This window comes from Delphinapterus leucas, chromosome 5 (genome assembly GCF_059928025.1).
Source record: "Delphinapterus leucas isolate spDelLeu-1000000601 "Yukka" chromosome 5, BTC_Dleu_Yukka2, whole genome shotgun sequence".
In the NCBI taxonomy this organism is placed as follows: Eukaryota; Metazoa; Chordata; class Mammalia; order Artiodactyla; family Monodontidae; genus Delphinapterus; species Delphinapterus leucas.
Window position 1 is genome coordinate 65,754,562 of NC_143133.1, and position 23,659 is coordinate 65,778,220.

Genomic DNA, 23,659 nt, shown 5'->3' on the forward strand with positions numbered 1-23,659 from the left:
TATCCTTTTTCAGATTCTTTTCCCATATAGGCCATTACAGAGTATTGAGTAGAGTTCCCTGTGCTATACAGTAGGTCCTTATTAGTTATATATTTTATTTTATATATAGTAGTGTGTATATGTCAATCCCAACCTCCCAATTTATCCCTCCCCCGCCCTTACCCCTGGTAGCTATAAGTTTGTTTTCTACAAACTGTATTTCTGTTTTGTAGATAAGTTCATTTGTACCCTTTTTTTAGATAAGGATATATTTTTTGAAGATCAATTGAAAAGAAAAACTCGTTGAAGATGACACTTGGGTAGTAAAACCTATTTAAAAATATATATATATCCATTTTGAACCAGATTCTAGGCAATAAGACATGGACAAAACTTTGAAGCAATAGGGAATTCATGGGTTTTGAGTACTATTTCCCCCAAATTGCTAATTTCTACTTTCCAATGGCATTTAACTTACAGTTTTATACAAAGGTGAAAAGATAAAGGGAAAAAAATGAATATGACATAGCTGCGGGTTTAGAAGTTTGAAGTGTCTGTTTATTACAGCATTTCCTAATGAGGTATGATTTTATTATCCAACAGGCCATGACTCACACCTGACTCTCACTGCCTTAATGACTGACATCCCTCCAGTAATTTGGACTATTAAAGAAGAAAGGCTGGTTCATAAAATAATATAGACTTGGATTTCTTTTCTTCCTTCCAGGACAATATCATATTATTCTTGAGAGGTTGTAAAGAGCTCGGCCTTAAAGAATCTCAACTTTTTGACCCGAGTGACCTACAGGATACGTCCAACAGAGTAACAGTCAAGTAAGTAATGCATGATTTATGTTCAAGGGAAACCCATTTATGGTTTGATTTGCAGTTTTGTGATGATGATGTAAGGTCTAAGAGGCAGAGAATTGGGCATGCCTAATAAAATCAAAATGTGAAGGTAAAAACCTAGCTTTCAAAATAAACCACATTGGCCTTCCCTTGTGTATAGCTTTCATTCTGATCAAACATAATTTTTTGAAATGTAAAAATCATGTACATAGAGTTAGAATTTTAGAGAAAGGGAAGAAAATGTTAAGTGAAACTTAACAGAGGGAGAGGCAAGGGAGAAATATGCACAAATCTGTTTGGGTTAGACAAAAAGCTTTTATTGGCTCCAGTTGGGCATATGAATAGGCTCCTGGAAGACTGCAAACTCCTAAACAGATTTGAACTCTGTTTATTATACAAAGAAGTCAATAGATTATGGAAAAATCTATTCTTCATTTACATTTGTAACTGTTTTCTCATATGTGTCAGTGATCAAGTTCTTTGAAGATGGATCATTGGCCATTTGGCTATTGTTGACTGTATTTACTCAGTGAGCCATGTTTGGGGCCAAAGAATTCTTGGGAAAGAATGTTATAGTAAAAGAAAAGGCAATGTGCTTCTCTATGAAGAAATAGCTCATGAGCAGAGTAATGAGATGAAAAGTCCTTTTGAGATGGTAGAGGCAACTTTCCTGTAGTTTAAAAGTTCTTTAGACTCTACCAAATTCAGATAAAACCTTTTTGAAATTAGTCAAACAGTATTTGGCATTAATATGCTTTAATAATAAGCTTGATTACATAGATAGCATCTTTGGACTGGCTATACTTCTCCTTTTGATTACTTTTGGGTCATTTTATCATAGAAGGACAGAAAAGAGAAAGAAACCAAAATTCAGAGCTGTTAATTTTTTGCTATTTGCCGATACTGGCTTTTTCTTAATGATGGGGAAAAATAATTGAAACTACTAAATGAAATCAAGTTGGAGTTCATATTGGATTTTATGATTTTTGGATTTTATGATTTATGACTGGGAATAAGGGAGAGTCAGCCATGATTGATTATGTAAAAAGCACTTCTCTGTTGTCAATGTGCCTTTTCTTTTTTGAAGTACAATTAACATACACCATTATATTAGTTTTAGGTGTGCAACATAATGATTTAATATTTGTATATATTGCAAAATGTTTACCACAATAAGTCTAGTTAACATCTGTCACCATATAAAGTTTATTTTTCTTGTGATGAGAACTTTTAAGATCTACTCTCTTAGCAATTTCTTAGCAACTTTCAAATATGCAATACAGTGTTATTAACTATAGTTGTCATGCTGTACATTACATCCCCATGACTTATTTATTTTATAACTGGAAGTTTGTACCTTTTGACCTCTCTTTAATACTTCTCATGGAAAATTTTTACTTAAGTGTAAAAAGAACAGAATAAAAATTATGATATTTGAATATGTAAACCACCATAAACCTCATTTTAGTCCTCACATGCTCCATTTATTTCTGTGCCTAAATCCAGCCTCTATAAATCATTATGCATTTTAGGAAATTGTTTCAGGTTCTGCCTCATCTCACATTCATAGTTTCACCTGGGTGGCAAGTGACCAGAAACAATAGTAACTGTGTGACATGGTAGGTAATCATTTGTTACACACACATTGATTAGAGTGTGAAGGAAAGTTCACTTTGACACTGTTGGCAGCTGCATTCATTTTTTTTTAAGAGTCACTTTAAATCAATATGTTACTAAACCAGGAGGCTTCTGAGACTGATTGGTTTTAGAAATTCAGAACTCGTATCACTTTACTGCTTTTCTACAAAACTGTGAGCATCGGGAAATCTCAGGTCTACCTCTACATCTGCTACCCCCAGGTCTATAATCCTAGGCAAGCTCCCTTGCTTCAGTAGGGCTCTGTGTCTTCATCTATAAAATGGAATTGGACAGAATGTTCTTTTGTGTGTGTGTGTGTGTGGTATTCATCCTGAAGAATGTTCCATGTGCACTTGAAAAGAATGTGTATTCTGCTGCTTTTGGTTGTAATGTTCTGTATATATCTAATAAGTCCATCTTATATGTCATTTGAAACTAATGTTTTATTATTGATTTTCTGTCTGGATGATCTGTCCATTGATTTAAGTAGGTATTAAAGTCCTGTACTACTATTGTATTACTGTCAGTTTCTCCTTTTATTTCAGTAAATATTTACATTATGTATTTAGGTGCTCCTTTCTCCCTCTCTTCTCCTTCCCAGACCCCTATAATGAGAATGTTAGCATGTTTGATGTTGGACAGAATGTTCTTTCAGGTATGATTCTAGCTAAAGCTTTCTCAGTGCAGATCTGGGAAGATGGTTCAACCAACTTCTAAAGAAAGCGACTTTAGTTCAAAGGCACAGAAAGCAACCTAAAGGAAAAAAAGTCACTTAGACCAGTGGCACACAGACAGTCACTTCTCAATTACTGGACAATCTTCCCCTTCTCCTCTTCTTTTCTCTGTTCTTTTTCTCTTTCTCTCTGCTTCTTTTCTCTGTCTCCTTCTCTTCCCTATGCTTCCCTTCCCTTCTTTATCATACCTTTCCATCTGTCTCCCATTTTTGCATTTCTTCTCCTCATTTTCTTCCAAGTTTTTCCTTCACTTGAGACTATTATTTTCGTTAAGCAATACTTGCCCATCGCCTTCCCCTATGTCATTTTTCATTAATTGAACAAAGATTTACTGAGCAGCTACTATGTGTCTGATACTTTCCAGTCACTAGAGAACAGGCCCCCTGTTCACAGGGAATTTATACCCTGTGTCAAGAAATGGGAAGTAAATAAGTAAATTTTTAAAAATTGCAGGGAGTGATAAGTGCTGAGAAGAAAATAAAATAATAATAAAATAGATGGTGTAAAAGATAGTGACCATGGCAATATATACATATATCAAATCACTGTGTTGCACACCTTAAACTTATATAACGTTTTATATCAATTATATCTCAGTCAAACAGGGGGGAAATAAAAAAGAAAGGTGGTCAAGAATGGTCTCTCTAAAGATGTGGCATTTCAGCTGAGACATGAATGGGAAGCAAGAGCCAGACATGCTGAGATCTATAGGGTATTCAGGGCAGAGGAATCAGGTAGAAAGGCTGGGAAGAGAAACAAACTTGATGTCTAGAAAGAGAAAGAAGAGTGGCCAGCCAGTGTGGTAGAAGGGTAATGAGCAAGGACGAGCGTGGTGGGAGGGGTGGTCCACAAGTGTTGTAGGTTGTTGAATTTGGCATAATTATGGAGAAAACATTTTTATTTCACTGTATGAATATTTAGAAGCACATAAAGAACTTTATATTAAAAATTATGCCATAAATTCATTTCTGGTACTTAGAAAATCTTTTCTAGTATTAGGGAAGATTGGGGCATGGAATGAGCTATCTGCTTCACAACTTTTCTGTAAGTGATGCTGGTTTAACTTGGCACTGTCCAGGGGACATTTGCAACATATGTAGATTTCATAGCTATGGGAGATGAGAGTAGAACTGCTATATTTTTCTGCTTTCCCCTCTGAAAGTTGAGCCAAACATTAGCAGAGATGGAGAACCCCCTACTGACACCAATTAATGGTGGAAGCAATAGGTAGAGGGGTAGATCCCAAAGAGGAAATTTTGATGCTTTTTGAAATTGTCTTTTGAAAAATACTCTTTAGATTAGCTTTTATTGTGGGTAATTTTTCTTATTATTTTTTTTTTGAGAAGTAACTTGAGTAGACTAGAAAGAAAGAAAGAGGGAAAACTGCAAATGATTACTCTGTGTGTAATTTCGTGAACTCTACTGTAATGGGTGCCAGACGACCTTGATGGGACATGAAAACATAATCCAGAAGGGCATGCAGCAAGTATCATTCCAGGGAATCGCAGCAATTGGATGAAAATGAGGAAAGCCTTTGGATTGCTCCCGAGGATGTCTCTGAAAAATGTGGGAGCATTTTCACGTAATTGGTTGTTACGTGGAAGTCATTCAAACAAATATTTTGTGAGCTCCTACTGTGTGCCAAGCGTGATTTTTTTTTAGAACTGGGTCACAATTTTAGTCAAAAAACAGTCATTGGCAGTGCAGAAAAAGCCTTATGTTCCCTGTTCTTAAGTTGTTTTTCACAAAAATTTCAAATCTTCTGTAGATTTTTGTTTTCATCTGGTTTTGCTGCTGTTACTGTTGTTAAATTATTTTAAATCCTAGCAAATATCTAAGCAGATAATGACAAATCTTTCTTTCTGTTAATAGGGGGGAATATGAAAACATGTTCTTAATCAAATCCAAATTGGACCACTGCTTCTTACAGTCTAAGTCTCTGTTGATGGTTTATCTCCTTAGTATAGACTAGATTAGTATAGACTATAGACTACATTGTTTTCTAGTCCCTCAAGTCTCAATTGACTTAAAATTGTGTATCTATTCATTAATACGTACTTTGGGTCAGAGTATGCAGCAATAAGGTAACTGGGATCTAAATATCTGGAGGAATTCTTTTTTATATAATAGAATTACATTCTCCCTCCCCAGCACCCCCCCCCACTGAAGTTCTGTGGAAAAAAGAAGTGTAGCATTTATTTTCCTAGTATTTCTTTGTTGACATGTTAAAGAAACTTTGAAATAATTTGGGAGAAATTTTTATATTTCACTGTATGAATATGTAGAAAGTACCACCAAATAGCTTTTTTTGTTTATAGTTTGAGAATAAACATTTATGTATATTTAAGAATGCATGTGTGTATATTTGAACATAGCATGCATATTTTCTTGCTTATGGCTAATTCCCCAGCACTGATTTATGTCCATAGCAGAAAAGAACAAGTATTAGGATAGCATTGCCTCTTTTACATATATTTTCAGGTCTCTTTAATTAGGTAAGGTTTTAGAACTTCTTTAAAAGTACTTGTATAAAGAAGATTTTGGAAGTGCAGTCAGATTTCAATTTGACAGTGATATATAACCAAGGCAAAATTTTACTTTTACAGTTAAGCTTTGATTATACAAATATAAACAGTGGTAGTTTTAAATGGAATTCTTCATTTTCCAGATGTTACAGAGCATTCATCCTTCCATGGTGCACTATGGAACTTTAATTCCACCTTATCCTTCTGTATTTTGTTTTCTAAGTAATTTTATTTAGTACCTGAAATCACTAATCATAGACCTTAAAAGTAATATATTCTGCTGATTTCATTATATATGTTAGCTTTCAAATACATCTTAAAGGTGTTGAAGGGAAGATCACAGTGAAGAAACTGATCATATTTTCTTTTCCTTTTTCCAAACTAGGAGCCTTGATTATAGCAGGAAGCTGAAAAATGTAAGTGTTTTAATTTCACTTTCCAAACTTTCTTCCTTCTAACTTTGATGGTTCAAGTGTAAAAGTTAGCTCATTAAGTTCAATGCCTCTCGAATGCCTTGCTAGAAAGAATCTTTCTTAGGTAACAATTATATGTGCTTCTGATAGAATAATTAATGATTCTGATAGAAATAAAAATGGTAGATTTTGCGGGGAGGGGTGGTCTCTTTAATTAGATAAGGGCTTAGTCCAGAAATAAATAAATGAAAGCTTGCACTCCATTTGTAATTTGGTTTCTTAAACACAGAATGATCTGTTTTAGCACTAACATTACTTCCTTGCCATTGGTAGGCACAGATGGGATTATTAAATTAAGCAGTTGGGCAAGTTGTTCTGGGGAAAAGATTAGCATAATATAAATAGTGTTGACCGTTGTGGGCCTGTACCTTTTGTGGTTTTTTTCCTATTAATCTTTTGAGTTTTTATTAGTACCTTCCAAAATCAACTTTTTAGAGTTAGATCTTATTTTCCAAGGCAAGTATGTTAGTGCTCTTTTATTTTAAGTTTAAATTGAAGAATGTAAGAAATGACCTTATGTATATAAAATTTTAAAATTGGCTGTGACCCTCCCCTTTTAAAGAAATTTTCAGGGTGCTATTATATTTGATTGACATTCTCATTCTTATCTTCTTTTTCTTCCTCTATAAAACCAGGGATATTTGACATTTTTCATCATACAATTTTAAACAGAAACCCCATAATCTAAAACACAACACAGTTCTATCTGCCGTTTTCCTATTACACTTTTCAAGAGAGCCTCATACTCTTAGCACACATTAGTTATTTTATGGCTCGAGTTCATGTCCTGACATTCGCAATTTTCTGCTCTCTGGAAAGTTATTTGTAAGCAATCAGTTAAAAAAGAATTTCTGGAAGTTTTGAAGTATTCCTAAAGTCACATTTTCCCACAGAGGTAGAAAACCAGATCACATCCTAGCAATGATGCACATAACCATATCTTGGGCCTGTTGCCATCGGAAGCATGTATATATATCACATTGTCCAAAGCATTTTCTGGCCAAGTAGAGGGAGGTACAATAAATACTTCCCAGCCTAGTTGAAGCAATAAGACCAAATGTGAAAACAAAATAATAGCCTTAGCTTTTCCATAGGCTTCAGATCCCAATAATTCAATTTTAAGGAGCTCATCTTCAGCTGACCCCTGTTGGGTTCTGTGGGAAAGTCAATGTAAAGGGCCTTTGCTTTTGCAGACAGTTCCTTTGGAAAGACAGAACAAAATGTTAACCTAGGACTGTAGCTTCAGACCAGTGAATATTCATAGACATTCTTAAACATCCAAGGCTGTTAATTGGCAGTAGTCTTGACCAGGCTAAAAATTTCCCATCTCAGATTAATAGGAATCTAACCGTACCCCCAGAACTAGGTCTCTGCAGATTGCATTCTTCATTACATTGCTGTCTTCTGACTTTAATTAGATATATTTTGTTGATCTTGTGCTGGAAACCACTAATTAACCTTTATCACTCCTCTGAAAAATGTTTGCCAGTGGTCTTAGCAGAACCTCTGTGCCCACAAGTAGAAATTATGGGCCTTTAAAAGCACCTCTCTCAAAAGGGATTGACAACCTGTTCCATTGCTGGTCTGGGGAAAGACTCCAGAGTTTCTGAAAAATTTTGCTTCCTGGTTTTGAAGCCTTCATGACATGAAAATAATTTTGGAGGGTTTATTTTTCCTCCTTGCTGTCTTATAGATCACATTCTCACAACCAAATTCTTCCTAAAACTGGAGTCTTATTTTAACTACTGAATCGTGTTTGTGTTGACCGATGCAACATTGGGTCCTTATTAAAATGATTTTACCTAGAATGGATACCTCATGGATGGTGGGCTTTGTAAATTAATGTTACACATTCTCTCCTCCTGCTTTCCTGTTAGGGAAGCATTATTGATTCTTTAGTTTAAAAGTAATTCTTTGTGCGTGGTTCTCTTTCCCAGGTACTAGTGACTATTTACTGGCTGGGCAAAGCAGCGAATAGCTGTGCATCTTACAGTGGGACAACGCTAAACCTGAAGGAGTTCGAAGGCTTGCTGGCTCAGATGAGGAAGGTAACTTGACTTTTCTTCTTCATCCCATGACGTTCAGACAAGGTGGGAAAGCAACACATTTGCTTGTTTTTAAGATCTTTACAGTTTCACGTGGTAAAATTGCACAGGCCAAATATGTCGTGCACTCAAGGAAATGACCGCTTGTCTTACCAATGCCATCTTTGCCTCATACACCCACGCCTACCTGAACTTTTATTCCCTTCTGAGAATGGGAGATCTGAGCTTTATCCAATTTTAATTCCAAAAGAGAAAGTTCAATCCGTCCGTATATGATTTTAGATACCAAAGAGCTCAGTGCTTATTTTCTTGGGGGAATAATGCCTGAATTAAACAATACAGCATTATACAAAAATGAAGACTTGCTCTGCACTTTCATCCTAAAGGTCATTTTGCTTACCCATCAGGGCCTTGGTGTGGGTGAAGTTACATTAGCCAAGTTCTTGCCTGGGTACCCACTCCAGATGGGCTCTGAAAAATTAGAAGCATTCTCTTCAAAGATGCATATTTTATGACCATTGCATTTGAATGACCTGGAAATTTGGAAAACATGTTTTGTAATAGTCAAAGCTTTATTTGTGTATTTAATTATGGGAAAGACTGACCTAAGGTAGGAATTTGTCCAAGAAACAGTGCAGTGTTTTTTGTGTGGCTGCCTATGTGTTCCTATTTAGGATTCAGCAGTGTACATTAACTCACCCAAAGTACTAGCATAAAGTATTCCCCGGGAGCAGCCTCACCCAACAGGCCTTAGTGAATAGGTAAGGCTCATTTGTAATCAGTAGCATCCATGGGTTTTGGATAAGACCCATAGTGCAGCATATATAATTAAGACCTTCTTCTTCCTCTTTTCTCTAACATGCAAATTAAATGCACCAATGAGACCTCGTTGAGAGACATTCTGTATTTTACGGATTTTCTTTTAATACTGAAAGCAAGAATTTGCTCCAACTTTCTAATGATTTATTCTTTTTTCCTTAAAGCTAATAGTTCTAATAATTCTTTGCATTTGGCTAGAACCAGGCCGGCTCATATATGTATAAATGGACAAAGCTTTCATATTAGTCATAACACATATAAACAAAGTCCTTGAAGCTAAATTCCTTGAAAAATAAAATAAACACACCACTCAAACACAACACATTTTTTCTTAGTCTTAACCCTTATTTGTCCTTTAATCTTTCATCTCTCTCAATAAAGGATACTTAGGGAAAATACAAAGGTAAGTTTCAGTATGGATTTGTGAAATCTAAATGTTTGCTGGTCTTATGTTAAATTTGGACTTGGACAATGATAGATGGATTATCTGTTTTAAACTATTGAAAAGCTCTGCCTCATAGTTTCCCTGCTGATTTCTCTTGGAATCTGATTTCTTCTCATTACTGATGTTTCTTACCACTAGTCCAGCTTCTCTATAATCTGAGCAGCTATTGGTCTCTGCAGCTCTCCTAACTTCCCTTCCTAGTGAGACAGTTGGTTACTAACAACTGCCTTGAAATGACCTGTTGTTGTGAACAGCTGTTACTTTTTTTTTTAAATGAATATAGATGACATCACAGGACATGAGGGAGCAGTTAGTATCACTGGCCAAAGCGCGACTTAACTAAAAATGGCCAGCTGTGGTGTTCCCGTATAAAGAGAGTAGTGGTGTCTCTATATAAAGAGAGTAATGGACCTGAATTTCACAGGTCTATCCAATGCCTGAAAATATTAGATTTATCTAAAGTGTGTACTATCTCATTTTATCAATTAAGATTGAGTTTAACTGGGAAATGCAGACAACTCCGCCAGTGGCTTAAATAAGATAGAGTTTTATATCAAACTCACATAAGGCCTGGACATGAGCAGTCCAGGGCTAGTGTGAGGGTCCTGTGACCATCAAGGGCTCAGGCTCCTTCTGTCTTTTTACTCTACTGTCCTCAGCTCACGGACACTCACCTGCTGGTCCAAGATGGCTGCACAGGCTTTAGCCTTCACGTCCACCTTTGCGCCAGGAGAAAGGAGGGCTGAGGAGAAGAAAGGCCTATGCCTTCCTTTAAACACACTTCTGGGAAGTCATGCACTACACTTCTGCTCACATCCTATTGACTTGAACTTGGTCACGTATCCATACCTAGCTGCAAGGAAAGACTTGGGGAAAGTAGATGTTATTTCATTTAAAAACTGTGTGTATTTTCACTGGAGAAGAAATGGAAAACAGATATTGAGAGACAACTGGAATCTCTTCTGCACATATACATGCTGAAATAAATTTGAAATTAAAAGCTTTTCTTTCACAAAGGAGGCTAGCCTGAAATTTTTTTATATTCATTTTTTTCTAGTGGGAGAAATGTGCATAAAAATGATTAACTGTGGTACAACTTGTTAAGTTCTGTAGTGCAAGGAACACATGTAGAACCCTTAACATAAGCATCGGACACATAGTAGATGTTCGTAGTAGGTTGCTATTGCTATAGACAAAAAAGGTCTCTGAAAGCATCATGACAATGGCCTTTCACTGGGCCTGGATACGTCAGAGAAAGTCTCCCAAAGGAAGGGACACTTAAGCTGAACCAAGGGGAATTACTACGAGAATAGTGAGATTAAAGGGAGCACTGTAGGGACAAGGGTGGCCCTAGAGATCTCAGGACCTGCAACTAGAAAGTCAACATTCTAGGTTCTTCCTCTCTCTTTCTGTCTCTCTTCTCTTCCGGTCTCTTCTTGAATTCATCCTCTCCTCCAGTAGGCAAACACTCTCTCATAGCAGAGACCATGGCCAACAGCATCCCTGGGATTATCTGCTCCTAGCTTCTTGCCCAGAAGGCAAGGAATTCTTCTCCCTGGCCCCAGCTTTAAAATTCCTAGGGTGTACTCTGGTCCAGTGTGGGTCCTATCCCTGAACCAGTCAGTGTGACCAGGGACAGGGGATACCATGATTGGCCTAAGCCAGTACTGTCTCAGAGGGTGCTATCAGAACAAGGGGTTAAAGAGGGGGGAGCTTGATGGGCCAACAAGTACAAGACCTTGGCCTAGAGCAGCAGCCATCATCAACTTCTCTTCCGTTAACCTGCTTTATTTTTTCATGATACTTACCATTCAACTTTGTATTCAAATTTGTGTTTGTATACAAATTTGTATTTGTATATTTTTCTGTTTGTTTTTTGCCTTCCCTGCTAGAGCATAAGGCCCATGAGGACAGGGAATTTATCGAATTTGCATAACATTGTGTCCCCAGCACTGAAGACAGTGCTTGGCACATAGACAATGTTCAGTCAGTATCTGTGGAATGAATTGCTTCACCAACGAGAGTATGGTGGGTAGAGATGGCTCATCAGGCTGGAAAAGTAGAACCTAACACACTGCAGAATAGGATTTAGCCACCTTATAAATCACAAAGGAAGCAGAAAATGGTGAGTGGTAAAACAGAGGCATCTGGAGTTTCTCAGATACCAGAAGTCAGTCACCAACTGTAGCTGGTTCTCATTATCTCTGACAAAGGAGGATAAGAAGAGGACAGATGAGTAAAATAATCCAAAAATATTGTGGGAGCTAGTAATTCACACCCCATTCATTAACACACTTTTACTAGAACAACCAGCAATTAGCACAATGGACAGATCTGAGTCGTATCCCCTTTCCCTGGAGTGCTCTCTGTAGAAGACAGGATGCCACTACTGGGCATCTAGATGGAAAGCGTAGACGACGTAATAGACCCCGAGTACAGAGCACTTAGACTGTGCTAGCCTTTGTGTTGGTTTATATCTTCTAACCCTGCTCCCAAAGCTTGCCTCTGGGTGACTTGATGGAATCCAATAAAATTGTTCATCCCGCGGATGTCCAAATCTTTATTTCTGGCTAAAGAGCCAGGCTCTTGCTTCACCCTGAGGTTTCTAAGGGACCAGCTTGGCCAAGGATGGCCACAGGTGGCCTGGTTTTCACTTGTCAAACTGACCCTGCCGTTCAGCTTCCAGCTCTCACTTGACCCAAGGTTTAATTCTTGGCTTTCTACAAAGTCATGAACAGAACGGCCTTTTTGTTTTTCTTTCCCATAACTGGCTGCAAGAAAGCAGCTGGAGCTCCAAGAAGCATGTCAACTTTCTCTTTTTCCTTTCTGTTCTCCTGTGGTCTGTAGGATAGGGTGGGGGAGACATTTGGGTGTTGGGGGAAACTTGCCTGATATTATTTTCTTGAAAATCCAGTTTTGTAATTCTGTGCCAAGCAGCTTGTAAAATTGTGTCATTTCTAGATGTTACCAGTGGCTCGACTTCCTGAGTGTCTGCCCTCCCTGATGGGAAATTGGGCCCAAGGCATCTAGTTATGGGATATAAATGGAGAAGGAGATAGAAGAGTACCAGTGTGTATATAAGATTATGTCCTTAACTGCATTTATAAATTTTCTATGATTTATATATTGACATTTACCTGCCAGATGAATACATAGGTGTGATTATAACACAGCTAACATTTTTCGAGCACTTATGCGTCAGGTGTTTTTCTGAATGCTTTCCATATAGTAATACATTTAACCTTCCCAGCAATACTATGAGATAAATATTATTAGCTCTATTTTACAGATGAGAAAATTGAAATTGGGCAAGGTAAAATAACTTGCCCAGGGTCAGACAGCTGACAAAGGGTGGAGCCAGGATTTAAACTGTCAGCTGAGCTTCCAAGACCATGCTTTTAACCTACTCTAAACTGTCTCTCTTTTGCAGCACGTATAGGTTGGTGATCTAGGCATAAACAGTGTTTAGCGAAGGGACATTATCCAGGTTAGTGTCATCCACTGAGTAAGCAGGCAGTAAGTGTCCAGCCGCTGGGAGAGGTGATGCTGTTGTTGACAGCTGTAACTATACCAAAGTTCATCAAATGCCAGGTTTTACCGTTTGGTAGTTGAAGACAGAGTCTTGTGTTAGAATCACAGCTTTGCTGATTACTGTGTGACCTGAGTCAATTTACTCAACCTCTCTGATTCTTTTCTCCTCTATAAAATAGGGACAATGGTAACCCCATCACTGGGGAGCAGGTTGTGAGGATTAAAGAATAGAGCATAGAGAAAGCATCAAGCATAGCCCCAGACACATAGTAAGTGTTCAATAACATTAGCCATTTAGCCTATTCTCAGTGGATAAATAATCCAAGATAATTACTTGCATTTCCAAAGAAATTAAATGCAAAACCATATCCAATTTAGATGTATACTTTTCAGTTAGTCATGAATTCTTTTTCCTGCTAGTCAGGCCTGGCTTTTGTACAAGTCCTGGTTAATTTTGACCTACGAGTAAACTAAAATACCTTAATTTCCATAACTGGAATTTCTGCCTTCCTCGGGAGGGTCATGTCATCTGTAGTCACCTAGGCTGTTTGACAACCTGTTCTTCAGGGGCACTAATCGGGTCCTCGGTGTGGCTGCAGCAGGGTACCCCCCTCAACCCTGCCCTTCCCCTTTTTCCTACTCCTTCTCCTGATGCAAGACCACTGTGCATGCCTTGTGAATTACAGCTGCTCTGTCCCCCCAAAGGGCCCCCTGCTGGGGAGTGTGTCAGAGGATCTGGTTATAATTGATAGAAGCAGCTGGCAAAGGCACTTCCTAAAAGGCTTTGGCTCCGGCGAGCATATTAGTCAGTGTAGACAGTTTCCAAAATTGCTACCACGGAGAATTTTTTTTTTTTTCTTTTCTATGGGGAATGGGGAGGGGACCTGCCTGAGAATCCCAGGAAATCTTCAGTGGGACCTTCCAGTCTTTGCGGATGTCATTCACAGCCCTGATTTTAAGCAACAGTCTGGGAGAGATTAAATTGAGGTTTATCTTTGAGTGACCGGAGTTATTTCTGTTTTCGTCAGCTTGGACTCTTGTAATTAATGCTAAGACACTGGCGGGAACAAGGCTTTTATTATAATTCGAGGGTGAGGATGGCTTTGACTGACCTTTCTTCTGCTGGAGTTTCAGTGTTTTAGTATGTGCTGCTTGCGCTGGAAAGAATTTATAATCACAGGCTGTCAAAGACAGCCATTGTTCTCACTGCTCTGAACATGTGGGTCAGCCACAAGTGCTTTCAGCTCCCCCAGTGCCAAGAGCTGGCCGAGCGCGAGAGCATGCCTGGATTCTTCTGAGGCATCAGGAAAATCATTTCGCATATTTTTCGCTGCTTTTTTTTTTTTTTTTAATTTTTTGCCCCAGAAAGACAGCTCCCTTTCAGAGCAGGAATTTCCCTTCAAGGTAGCAGAAGATGGAAGCATGCTGCTCCAGGATTTTACGGAACTGATTCTGCTGCAAAAACAAATGCTGTGTGCATTAGCCAGACAGCATAAACAGAAGCAGTTGTGCAGCTAAACCAGGGGCTGGGTCCCAGAACAGACATGCAGTTATGGATCCTGAAAGATGGGTCAAGGTTAAGGTTTTAGTTTCTCATTTTTGTTTTTATCTGTCATTATATTCTTGTGAATCCAAACTTGATGATCTTTTATTCTCAGTTCCTTGGACTTCTTTTTTCCAACATTGTGGAGTACGAGATGCTTGGGGATTTTTTTTTTTTTTAATATGTGTGATTTTCGGATTGAAAAAGTTGCAGCAGGGAAGGCTTAATGAAGTGTTGTGTAGATGATAATCAATTTGATAACTGGTTGCCGTAGCCTTTCCAGATTGATTCTATATGCAGGATTTTTTGGAGACCATTGGAGACTGATTTTCCTGATATTTGTAGCCTCTACGTCTGTTGCTGTGATGTCTGTAATCCTTTCTTTTTCTTCTTGAACAGGAGACGGATGACGTTGAGAGCCCTAAACGTAGTATTCGAGACAGTGGCTACATCGACTGCTGGGACTCTGAGCGCAGCGACTCCCTCTCTCCCCCTCGACACGGCAGAGATGATTCCTTCGATAGCCTGGATTCCTTTGGCTCCCGTTCCCGGCAGACACCTTCGCCAGATGTAGTCCTCAGGGGAAGCAGTGATGGTAGGTTGGAGCCTTAATAAACTGCACAGCTTAGAATCAAACATTAACAAGGGCCGCCTTGTCACCAGCCGAGAGATTGGCCCTAGAAAGGTAGACTCCATATCCACCTTGCTGGAATCTGGTAACTCTAAACTGGTAGGGAAAAAAAAATCTCCTAATGTTGTTTTTCGTGGTCCTTAGAATTTTGGTTGGCTTTGCCAGCAGCTGGTTTGAACACTGCCTCAATGAGTGTATCTTCTGTTGGAAAATGTGTTACATCATTCCTCCCTGGGTCTCAGTAAACCAAGACGCTGTGCAGACCATTAGCTCATAAAGTGTGCCGAAGGTTTATATGCTCCAGGTACGAGGAAGGGAAATGTTTGAGTGAGTACCACACTGTGTAAGTGAAAGTAGATCAACTTCCAGCAAACTGGAAACACACTGCACACACTTAGGAAAGCTCTGAAGCTTGGGATTGTGAAACCGTAATTGGCACAGTTTGGGCAATGCTTTTGATACCTGACCATTGACTAGAGCGATGCAGGTGGCCATTAACGTATAGAACACAGCCCAGACTGCCTGTTTCTTCTGAGGCTGGGTTTGATTTAAATCCCATGCATTTTATGTCACCTGAAAGGAATGATCATTTTTCTTTACAAAAATGTATGGTCATGCAAGCTGATGTAAATTGAACACATATTTTCCAAGAGCTGTTTACCTTACTTATCTTGCACCTTTGTGCTTTTAGGAAGGGAAGATAGATTGGCTGTGCATGTATAAACTTGCAGAAAGACACTTAGGCTGGTGGGGAATTTTATTTGTGTCTATTTCTTTTTCATGTATTGCTTGACTGAAGCTAATGTTTCTAGAGACTTTAAGTCTTCTGTCTGAGATGAAAATTATCTTTTATAGCTAAAAGATCCCTTGCAGCTATAAAATTCTATGTTACCAAAATACTTGGGTATTTAACATGCCCAGGTCCTGAGTTCATTACTCAACCCCTGGTATCTCATTTAACCCTCAGCACATATTACAAGATACTCAGTATCTGACTTAGTCCTCTGTGAAACATTCCTTAGTCATATTTTACAGATGAATCTTAGAGAGGTTAAGTAATCATCCTAACATTGTCTTTTTTTTTTTTTTAAGTAATTTTTATTTATTTATTTATTTATTTAGGCTGCGTTGGGTCTTCGTTGCTGTGTGCAGGCTTTCTCTAGTTGCGGCGAGCGGGCTTCTCATTGTTGTGGCTTCTCTTGTTGCGGAGCACGGGCTCTAGGTGCATGGGCTTCAGTAGTTGTGTCACACGGGCTCAGTAGTTGTGGCACGTGGGCTTAGTTGCTCCACGGCATGTGGGATCTTCCTGGGCCAGGGCTCGAACCTGTGTCCCCTGCATTGGCAGGCGATTCTTAACCACTGCTCCACCAGGAAAGTCCCCTAACATTGTTTTTAAGTGCCCTAAGTCGCTGTAAGTAGTGTAACAATGTTAGCCTCAAGAAGCGTGAGTCAAAAACTTATACCCTAAAGCTTAATTTACCCACACTTCTTTCTGTTTGCCTAATAGATTTTTCAAATTCTAGCATGACTGAACTAACGCTTTTGTTTAGTACTTAAACTTTCCAACAAATAGATTAGCCTCAGGGCCACATCGTATGTGACTCCTAAAGAATTCCATGGTGCATTGTGAACTGCTTGAAAAACATTTCTAAAAATTTACATGACATCTTAAGTCCCACCCACAGTATTAGAAGTTACAATACCAACTGCATGATCTAATTGACCTTTAACATAACTGAAAGGGAGATTTACTTTTGTGAAACATATTTTAACCAAACTATTTCATCCATATTATTTTAAAAAATTATTATTGTCTCATCCTAGTTTTTAATAACTGGTAATGCAGATCCTTTATTTATTCTGTCACCAGCTTCGAGGGGTTCAGAGTTTATAATGAGCCACATCTTGAAGGGATTTGAGATGGTAATTACTAATATTGTACTAATATGTGCTGAGGCACAATTTTGTTTGCAGCAGTTAAGATTGATAAGCCAGAGTCTTTTCATAAAAGTTTTTCCCATGTAAAGAAAAACATGAAATTGAGCTTCACAAAACACCATGCATGAAAGAGCGTCTTAACACACAGATTTCACCAATCAGCCTGATACCTTCAGGCTTATGTTCTTGTAAACTAATCAAGACCTAATAAGGTTTTAAAGAAAAACAACAGTTTTTTATTTGCCTTAAAAAAATGTGGTATAATTTTATCCAAATAGATGTTGTATTTCATTAGAGCTTATGGTATATTTTTTAAGTGATGATAATCAAGAAGATTGCTGGTCCTAATAAACACTTCCAAATTTAGAAGAACATTTTAATTCTTGAAAACTTATTTCCTAGGACTCACAGTCAATTAGGGAAAGTCTTACCATGAAGTTCTCCAACAACATATTGGCTCAATAGAGAGAGTTTTCATTTTATTATTACTCAGGTCCACTGACCCATTCAGTAGGGATGATCAAGAGCCACACTCGTAAGAGGTGCCATGATTCCATGGGTTGGACACGAGAGCCACCTGGTAAGGAGGCTATGGATCTCCAGGGTCAATTCAGCCAATCTGGCTTGCTAAGTAGGTACCCAGCTCCTCCCTCACCCTCACTGGCATGCCTTCTGAGGCCACTAATAAGCTTCCCTGAACAGGAAATACAAAACCTTCCACTCAGGTGCTTTTAAAATTAAGAACATATTTTATAAACATAATGCATATTGTTAAATAAATATTCTTATCTTTTATAGAAAAGACGAGTTAGGGGAGAGAAATAAGGAATGAGAGAAATTAGAGTGTTAGAGGAGATGAAAAAGCAATGGGTTGGCGGTGTGTATGGTGAAGATACATAAAAACAGATAGACCCGGGCTTCCCTGGTGGCGCAGTGGTTGAGAGTCCGCCTGCCGATGCAGGGGACACGGGTTCGTGCCCCGGTCCGGGAAAATCCCACATGCCGCGGAGCGGCTGGGCCCGTGAGCCATGGCCGCTGAGCCTGCGCGTCCGGAGCCTGTTGCTCCGCAATGGGAGAGGCCACAACAGTGAGAGGCCCGCGTACCGCAAAAAAAAAAAAAAAAAAAAAAAGATAGACCCCTAGTTGCTGGAAGGGAGAGAAATGTGGCCCAGGCGTAAAGGAAGGATCAGACTTTGATAAAAGTATGTCCGCCTCATCACGTGCAATGTTGGGCATAGATGGAGATGCCACCCTAGTACATTTTCATATTTTCAGGGTGAAGTCAAGTCAAGATCTTTTTGGGCTTCCCTGGTGGCGCAGTGGTTGAGAGTCCGCCTGCCGATGCAGGGGACGCGGGTTCGTGCCCCGGTCCGGGAGGATCCCACATGCCGCGGAGTGGCTGGGCCCGTGAGCCATGGCCGCTGAGCCTGCGCGTCCGGAGCCTGTGCTCCGCAGCGGGAGAGGCCACAGCAGTGAGAGGTCCGTGTACCTCAAAAAAAAAAAAAAAAAAAGATCTTTTGAAGTCTTGGCCTGAGATAAGAGGGGTTCTAACACTTATGGAAAGTATACCTCACCAGCCACTATCTAGGTGCTTTACATCTCTTGTAATCATCACGACAACCTAGGAGAGCTGTATTATCACCTCCTTATTTCCAGTGAGGACACTGAGGTACAGAGGGCTTCAATTTCCCAGTCGCACAGCTAGTAGATGATGGAGCTGAAATTAGACCCTGGTCTCTAGGTCCGAAACATTACGCTTCTTTCAGCTGAGCCACTCTGCCTCAGGGCATTTGCAAATTAACTTTTCTTGAAGTGCCTGTTGAAGACATTCATCAAAGGCTAATTGGGGGAAAAAAAAAAAAGGTTATCTGTTTATGTGTTAAACAACCTATTTTGAGACTCTCAGTATATTATGGACAATATGTTTTTAGATATTGTACCAAAATAAGTTTCATAGATTACAGGATTTTAGAACGGGGTGTGTGTGTGGGGTGGGGGGGAACCGAGACAACTCTAATCCATACTAAGCCTTCATAGTTGATTGAAGAATCATTTTCTTTCATTCATTTATTCAGCAAAATACAGTTCTTCCCCTAGTCAGGATGCTTTAGGCAAAGGACATTTTTCCAAGAGAAGTGTGTTGCAGAGGAAGGAGCTATGTATTCTCTACTTGTGCCCAAAGTTAGGAAACTGCAACAGTGCACATCATAATGACAACATCCTTTTAGCAAAGTCTGATCCTTCCTTTCCCCAGGGCTATGCTTCTCTCCCTTCTAGCAACTAGGGGTCTTTCTTGGGCTGGAATCTGGAGAACAGAAACTGGAGTCTGGAGCTGTAACTTACCAGCCATGGAGAAAGGGCTCTTTGGGTCTCTCTGGGCCTCTGTTTCTACCACTGTAAAATGGGGATAATATCAAATAGGGAAACAAGTCCAAGTGCTTAGCAAGTTAAGGTAGTATTAGTGTTTGTTATAAAGCATTCACAGGGGGCTCTGAATATTTTATTATGACACTGAGACAGACTTGATAAAAGACAGGGTGAGAAGGGAGTTAAGTTATGAATCAAAAACCAACAAGTAATGAAATGGTCAAAACTTCAGAAGGGAGGCTGAAAGCAAGTGGCATGAATAATTCATAAATTGAATATTTCATCTGCAGCAATGAACAACTTGTTTATGGTCAATGCTTTAACTTTCACCATTTTTTAAAAGCCATTAAATCATTTTATCTCCAGGGCAATTCATTTCATTCCTATTTTTACAGAAAAAGGACAGGCAAGTGTGTTAGAGGCAAGCCTAGGAGCCCACAGGTCATCAGTGGCAGATCCAGAACTATTATGGCATAAAGAGTAGTCAGTGTTTGTTAAGCACTTACTCGGGGCCAAGTACTGTACCCAAGAGTTTTACATGTATCTGATCCTCCCAGCAGCACTATGAAGTAGGTGATATTATTATCCTCACTTTATAGATTGGGAAACTGAGGTTTGGAGTGGTGAAGTGACAAATGACAAAACTAATGAGTGCCAGAGCTCAAAATGAAGTGGATCTGACTTAACCCCCTGCACTACCCACTCTGCTAGGCTGCCACATCGCTGGACTCTTAGTTTAAGGTTCTTTTCACACGGGTAAGGAGGTCAATTTCTATTTGCCATCAGTGGAGTTGAAGAACCTTTTCATAATGCTCTCAGTGATTAAGAGTTTTCAACCAGCATTCAAACGGTGGCTGCCTGTCACAGCAGTTTGTGTTTTCATGACAATTTCACTCTAATGGATCTTAGAAATCTGGTGAGATGAGACTCAGGAAACAAGGATACAATATAATTATGGGGGCTATTGACCAACAAAAGACTGACGTTGGTAACATTGAATTCCTCTGTGTTGTGTAAAACACTGTTTAAGCCAAACTAATTCATTGATTCATCTGATCATTTGAGGATACCCACTGTGCCCAAAGACACTGTGATAAGTACAGTGTGAAGGATATAAAGCCCTTATTTTCAAAATACAAGGTAGATAGCATAATGCTTCAGAAGAGAAATAGACCTTCGGGCCATAGTGTTCATAGGAAACAAAGATTGCCTCCAGCTATGGGTACCCGGAAGGGCTCCGAGGTAGAGGAATATGCACTTATGATAACTCAAGCTGTTTCCTGGAAGGCAAACCCTTGGTATAATCCAAACTGATCATTTTTCTGAATTCCTATAGTTCTTATATGTCTGTGCTCGTTGATTATAACTGATATTCTCCAGGTGTTTCATGAGTTGGTTAAAGGTACCTCAAAGACAAAGGATTATAAATCCTTCATAATTCTTATTTGTCAGAATATCTAGCGCAGTGTAAGACATGCAACAACAGGTGCTGAGTAAAAACGCCATTGGTAAATTTATGTTTCTTCTTCTGAGAGTTGAAGGATCTGAGCAGGCGTATAGTTCTATTGCAAATGTGTTGTTAATTGTAACTCTCAGATACAGCTAAGCTTTCTTCTTTTTTTTTTTTTTAATTTGACTTTTTTTTTCCTGATTAGAATGGAGAGCTTTTCCCAGAGTGGATTAATTTCGACTGATACTTTAGATTTGTTAAGTGAATAATTTAAGGAAGTAATCCCCGGAACCCACAGATGTAACCACATCCCCCGTACTGCATACTTGCCATTGGGAACTTTATTGCTAGCCCAGCACACTTTCTCAGCACCCATCCTCTCTTCCCAGGGAGAGGAAGCGACTCTGAATCCGACTTGCCCCATCGGAAGCTGCCGGATGTGAAGAAGGATGACATGTCTGCGAGGCGGACTTCCCACGGTGAGCCAAAATCAGCAGTGCCTTTTAACCAGTACCTCCCCAACAAAAGCAACCAGACAGCCTACGTCCCCGCACCTCTGAGAAAGAAGAAAGCAGAGAGAGAGGAATACCGGAAGAGCTGGAGTACTGCCACCTCCCCCCTGGGTGGGGAGAGGCCCTTCAGGTAAGACCTGGACTGCGCTGCTCCCATCCCAGCTTGTGGTACGGGAATTATGGCCCCAGGACAAGAATGAGCTCAAAGAGCCATTTTAGAACTTTGGTGTAAGATTACAGATGGAGGTGGGCAGGACAGATCTTAAGAGAGGGATTGTCATGATAGAATATAAGCTTCGTGAAGGCACCTGTTCTAGGTGTGCCTGGCACACGGTTGGTATTCAACCAATACTGATCTAATGAGCAGATTTTAACGAGCAGATTTTTGAAACTAGCTCTATCGACAGGACGTTGAGAACATCTGTCATCCATGGCCTTCTGTGGAGACTGTCTGACTCCCACTCCTGTTAGATCAGGTGCAGTAAGACCTTTTATCTAGATGTAAGTTTATCTAGATATGAGCTCAAGCGTTATTGAAGGGATGCATGAACATGCTTGGGTCACATGTAGAAACAGTCATAATGAAATGGAAGAAACATTGGACTTCTCATCTCTTGAGAGAAACAAGCAGTCTTTCCCCTAATCTCTGATTATGTTTTTGTATTTATTCATTCATTTATTCAGCAAGTATGCATCTAGTGAGCTTCTACTACATGCTAGGTACTATCTTTTAGGCTTTGGGGACCCAGTGGTAGCTAAGATAGAGTCCCTGCCTTCAAGAACCGTAGAGTCCAATAAAAGAAACTTACAGTCTCGTCTAATCCCTTTCAGCAAAACCACCCTTGTCATTGCATGGTTATTCCTTGTAGTCCACCTTTATTATCTATGATTTCCAATTGCATAAACATTAAAAGTTTTAATTATTGAACAAAACATGAATTTTATCTTTTTAGAACAAAAGGTTTTTGCCTTTCAATATCAATTTTGAAATAGCTCTTAATCAATGTCGAGATTATGATGCATTGTATTAATTTAAAAATGGCTGCATTTAATTTTTTTCACATTACCAGGATCATATTGCATGCTATGATTTTTTTTTTTAAGTGGAAGTAATATCAGAACGACAGGGAGATGACATGGGATCTGCTCCCCAGCCTAGTCTGTTAGTTTGGTCAATTATGTTGTCCAACTCACTAGCTATCCTGAAACAATAGAGGAAGAGGGAAGTGAAGTGGGGTCTCCTTGTGAAGAGGACCCCGTCCGCCGAACGGACCCTGGTGGGAAGCCTCCTGGTGGTGGGTTAGAATTACCCACGGGCAGTGGGAAGGCACAGCCTCCTCCAGAGGGGGCTGCGGTGGCACCAGCTCCCAAGTCTGAAGAGGAAGATGCTGCTGAAATCCAAAAGCGCAGAAGGCTAGAGCAAGCTGGAATCAAGGTCATGCCAGCAGCACAGCGCTTTGCCAGGTTAGCTTTGTGGGCCAAGGACAGGCCTGGCTGGCTTTGTGCATGCCTGGAGGTTTGGAATCTGTCTGCTGTGATGGAGTTTCCATCTTGTTTTCCCACTTCCTGCTTTATCCGTTGCATCATTATTTCCTACTTGCAGCAGATAGAAATAGCGAATAGTCTTTGTCTTCAGGCCTGTCTCTGCTGAGTTTCTGGTTCTTTTAAATGGAGGTGAAGAGGGAGCTTTGTGCTGCTTGAGTAGACCTTGTCCTGGTCAAGTATGTGTGGTCAGTCATTTGTGGGCTGCAGGATTTATCTTGCAATAACATCTTATTTTTCAATTGTTTATGGCTTGTTAATTTTCACACTACCCCTAAATGGCTCTTATCTTACTTTACACATCACTAGAAAATAGTTCTTTGGAACGGGGAACACTCTCTTTAGAAAGAGTGGCTGGCTGACAAAAATCCACTTACTTTCTTTGTCCCAAGGGAGTAGTAAGTAAGATTAGGTTTATTTGACTCATTTTCTAAAGCTCGTTGATTCAAAAACAAAGAATGGAGTAATTACTTCTCTTAATTGTAACAAAGGCACTAGTATACAGTCCTGGTGGCCTCATATTACATGTGAGATAGAGACCTTTAGCAGTTGAAGTCACAGAGAACTATAGTTCTACAGCTTTGTGTAGTGTTTGGGGAAGCTGATTAATTTTTCTCATATAATAGCCACAAAGATAC

At 39.5% G+C, this 23,659-nt stretch overlaps 1 protein-coding gene across 1 annotated transcript in view; it reads left to right on the forward strand.

Annotated features, from left to right (window-relative positions):
* Window positions 1–706: 706 nt before the first annotated feature.
* LOC111170287 (LIM and calponin homology domains-containing protein 1) overlaps window positions 707–23,659 on the forward strand; it is a 107,545-nt gene continuing 84,592 nt past the window's right edge. The window contains exons 1-6 of the mRNA XM_089911836.1: window positions 707–813; window positions 6,111–6,141; window positions 8,136–8,246; window positions 14,981–15,176; window positions 21,357–21,609; window positions 22,677–22,943. Coding sequence (XP_089767962.1) covers window positions 8,238–8,246; window positions 14,981–15,176; window positions 21,357–21,609; window positions 22,677–22,943 — 725 coding nt within the window. The 5' untranslated portion in view covers window positions 707–813; window positions 6,111–6,141; window positions 8,136–8,237. The remainder of the gene's footprint in view (window positions 814–6,110; window positions 6,142–8,135; window positions 8,247–14,980; window positions 15,177–21,356; window positions 21,610–22,676; window positions 22,944–23,659) is intronic.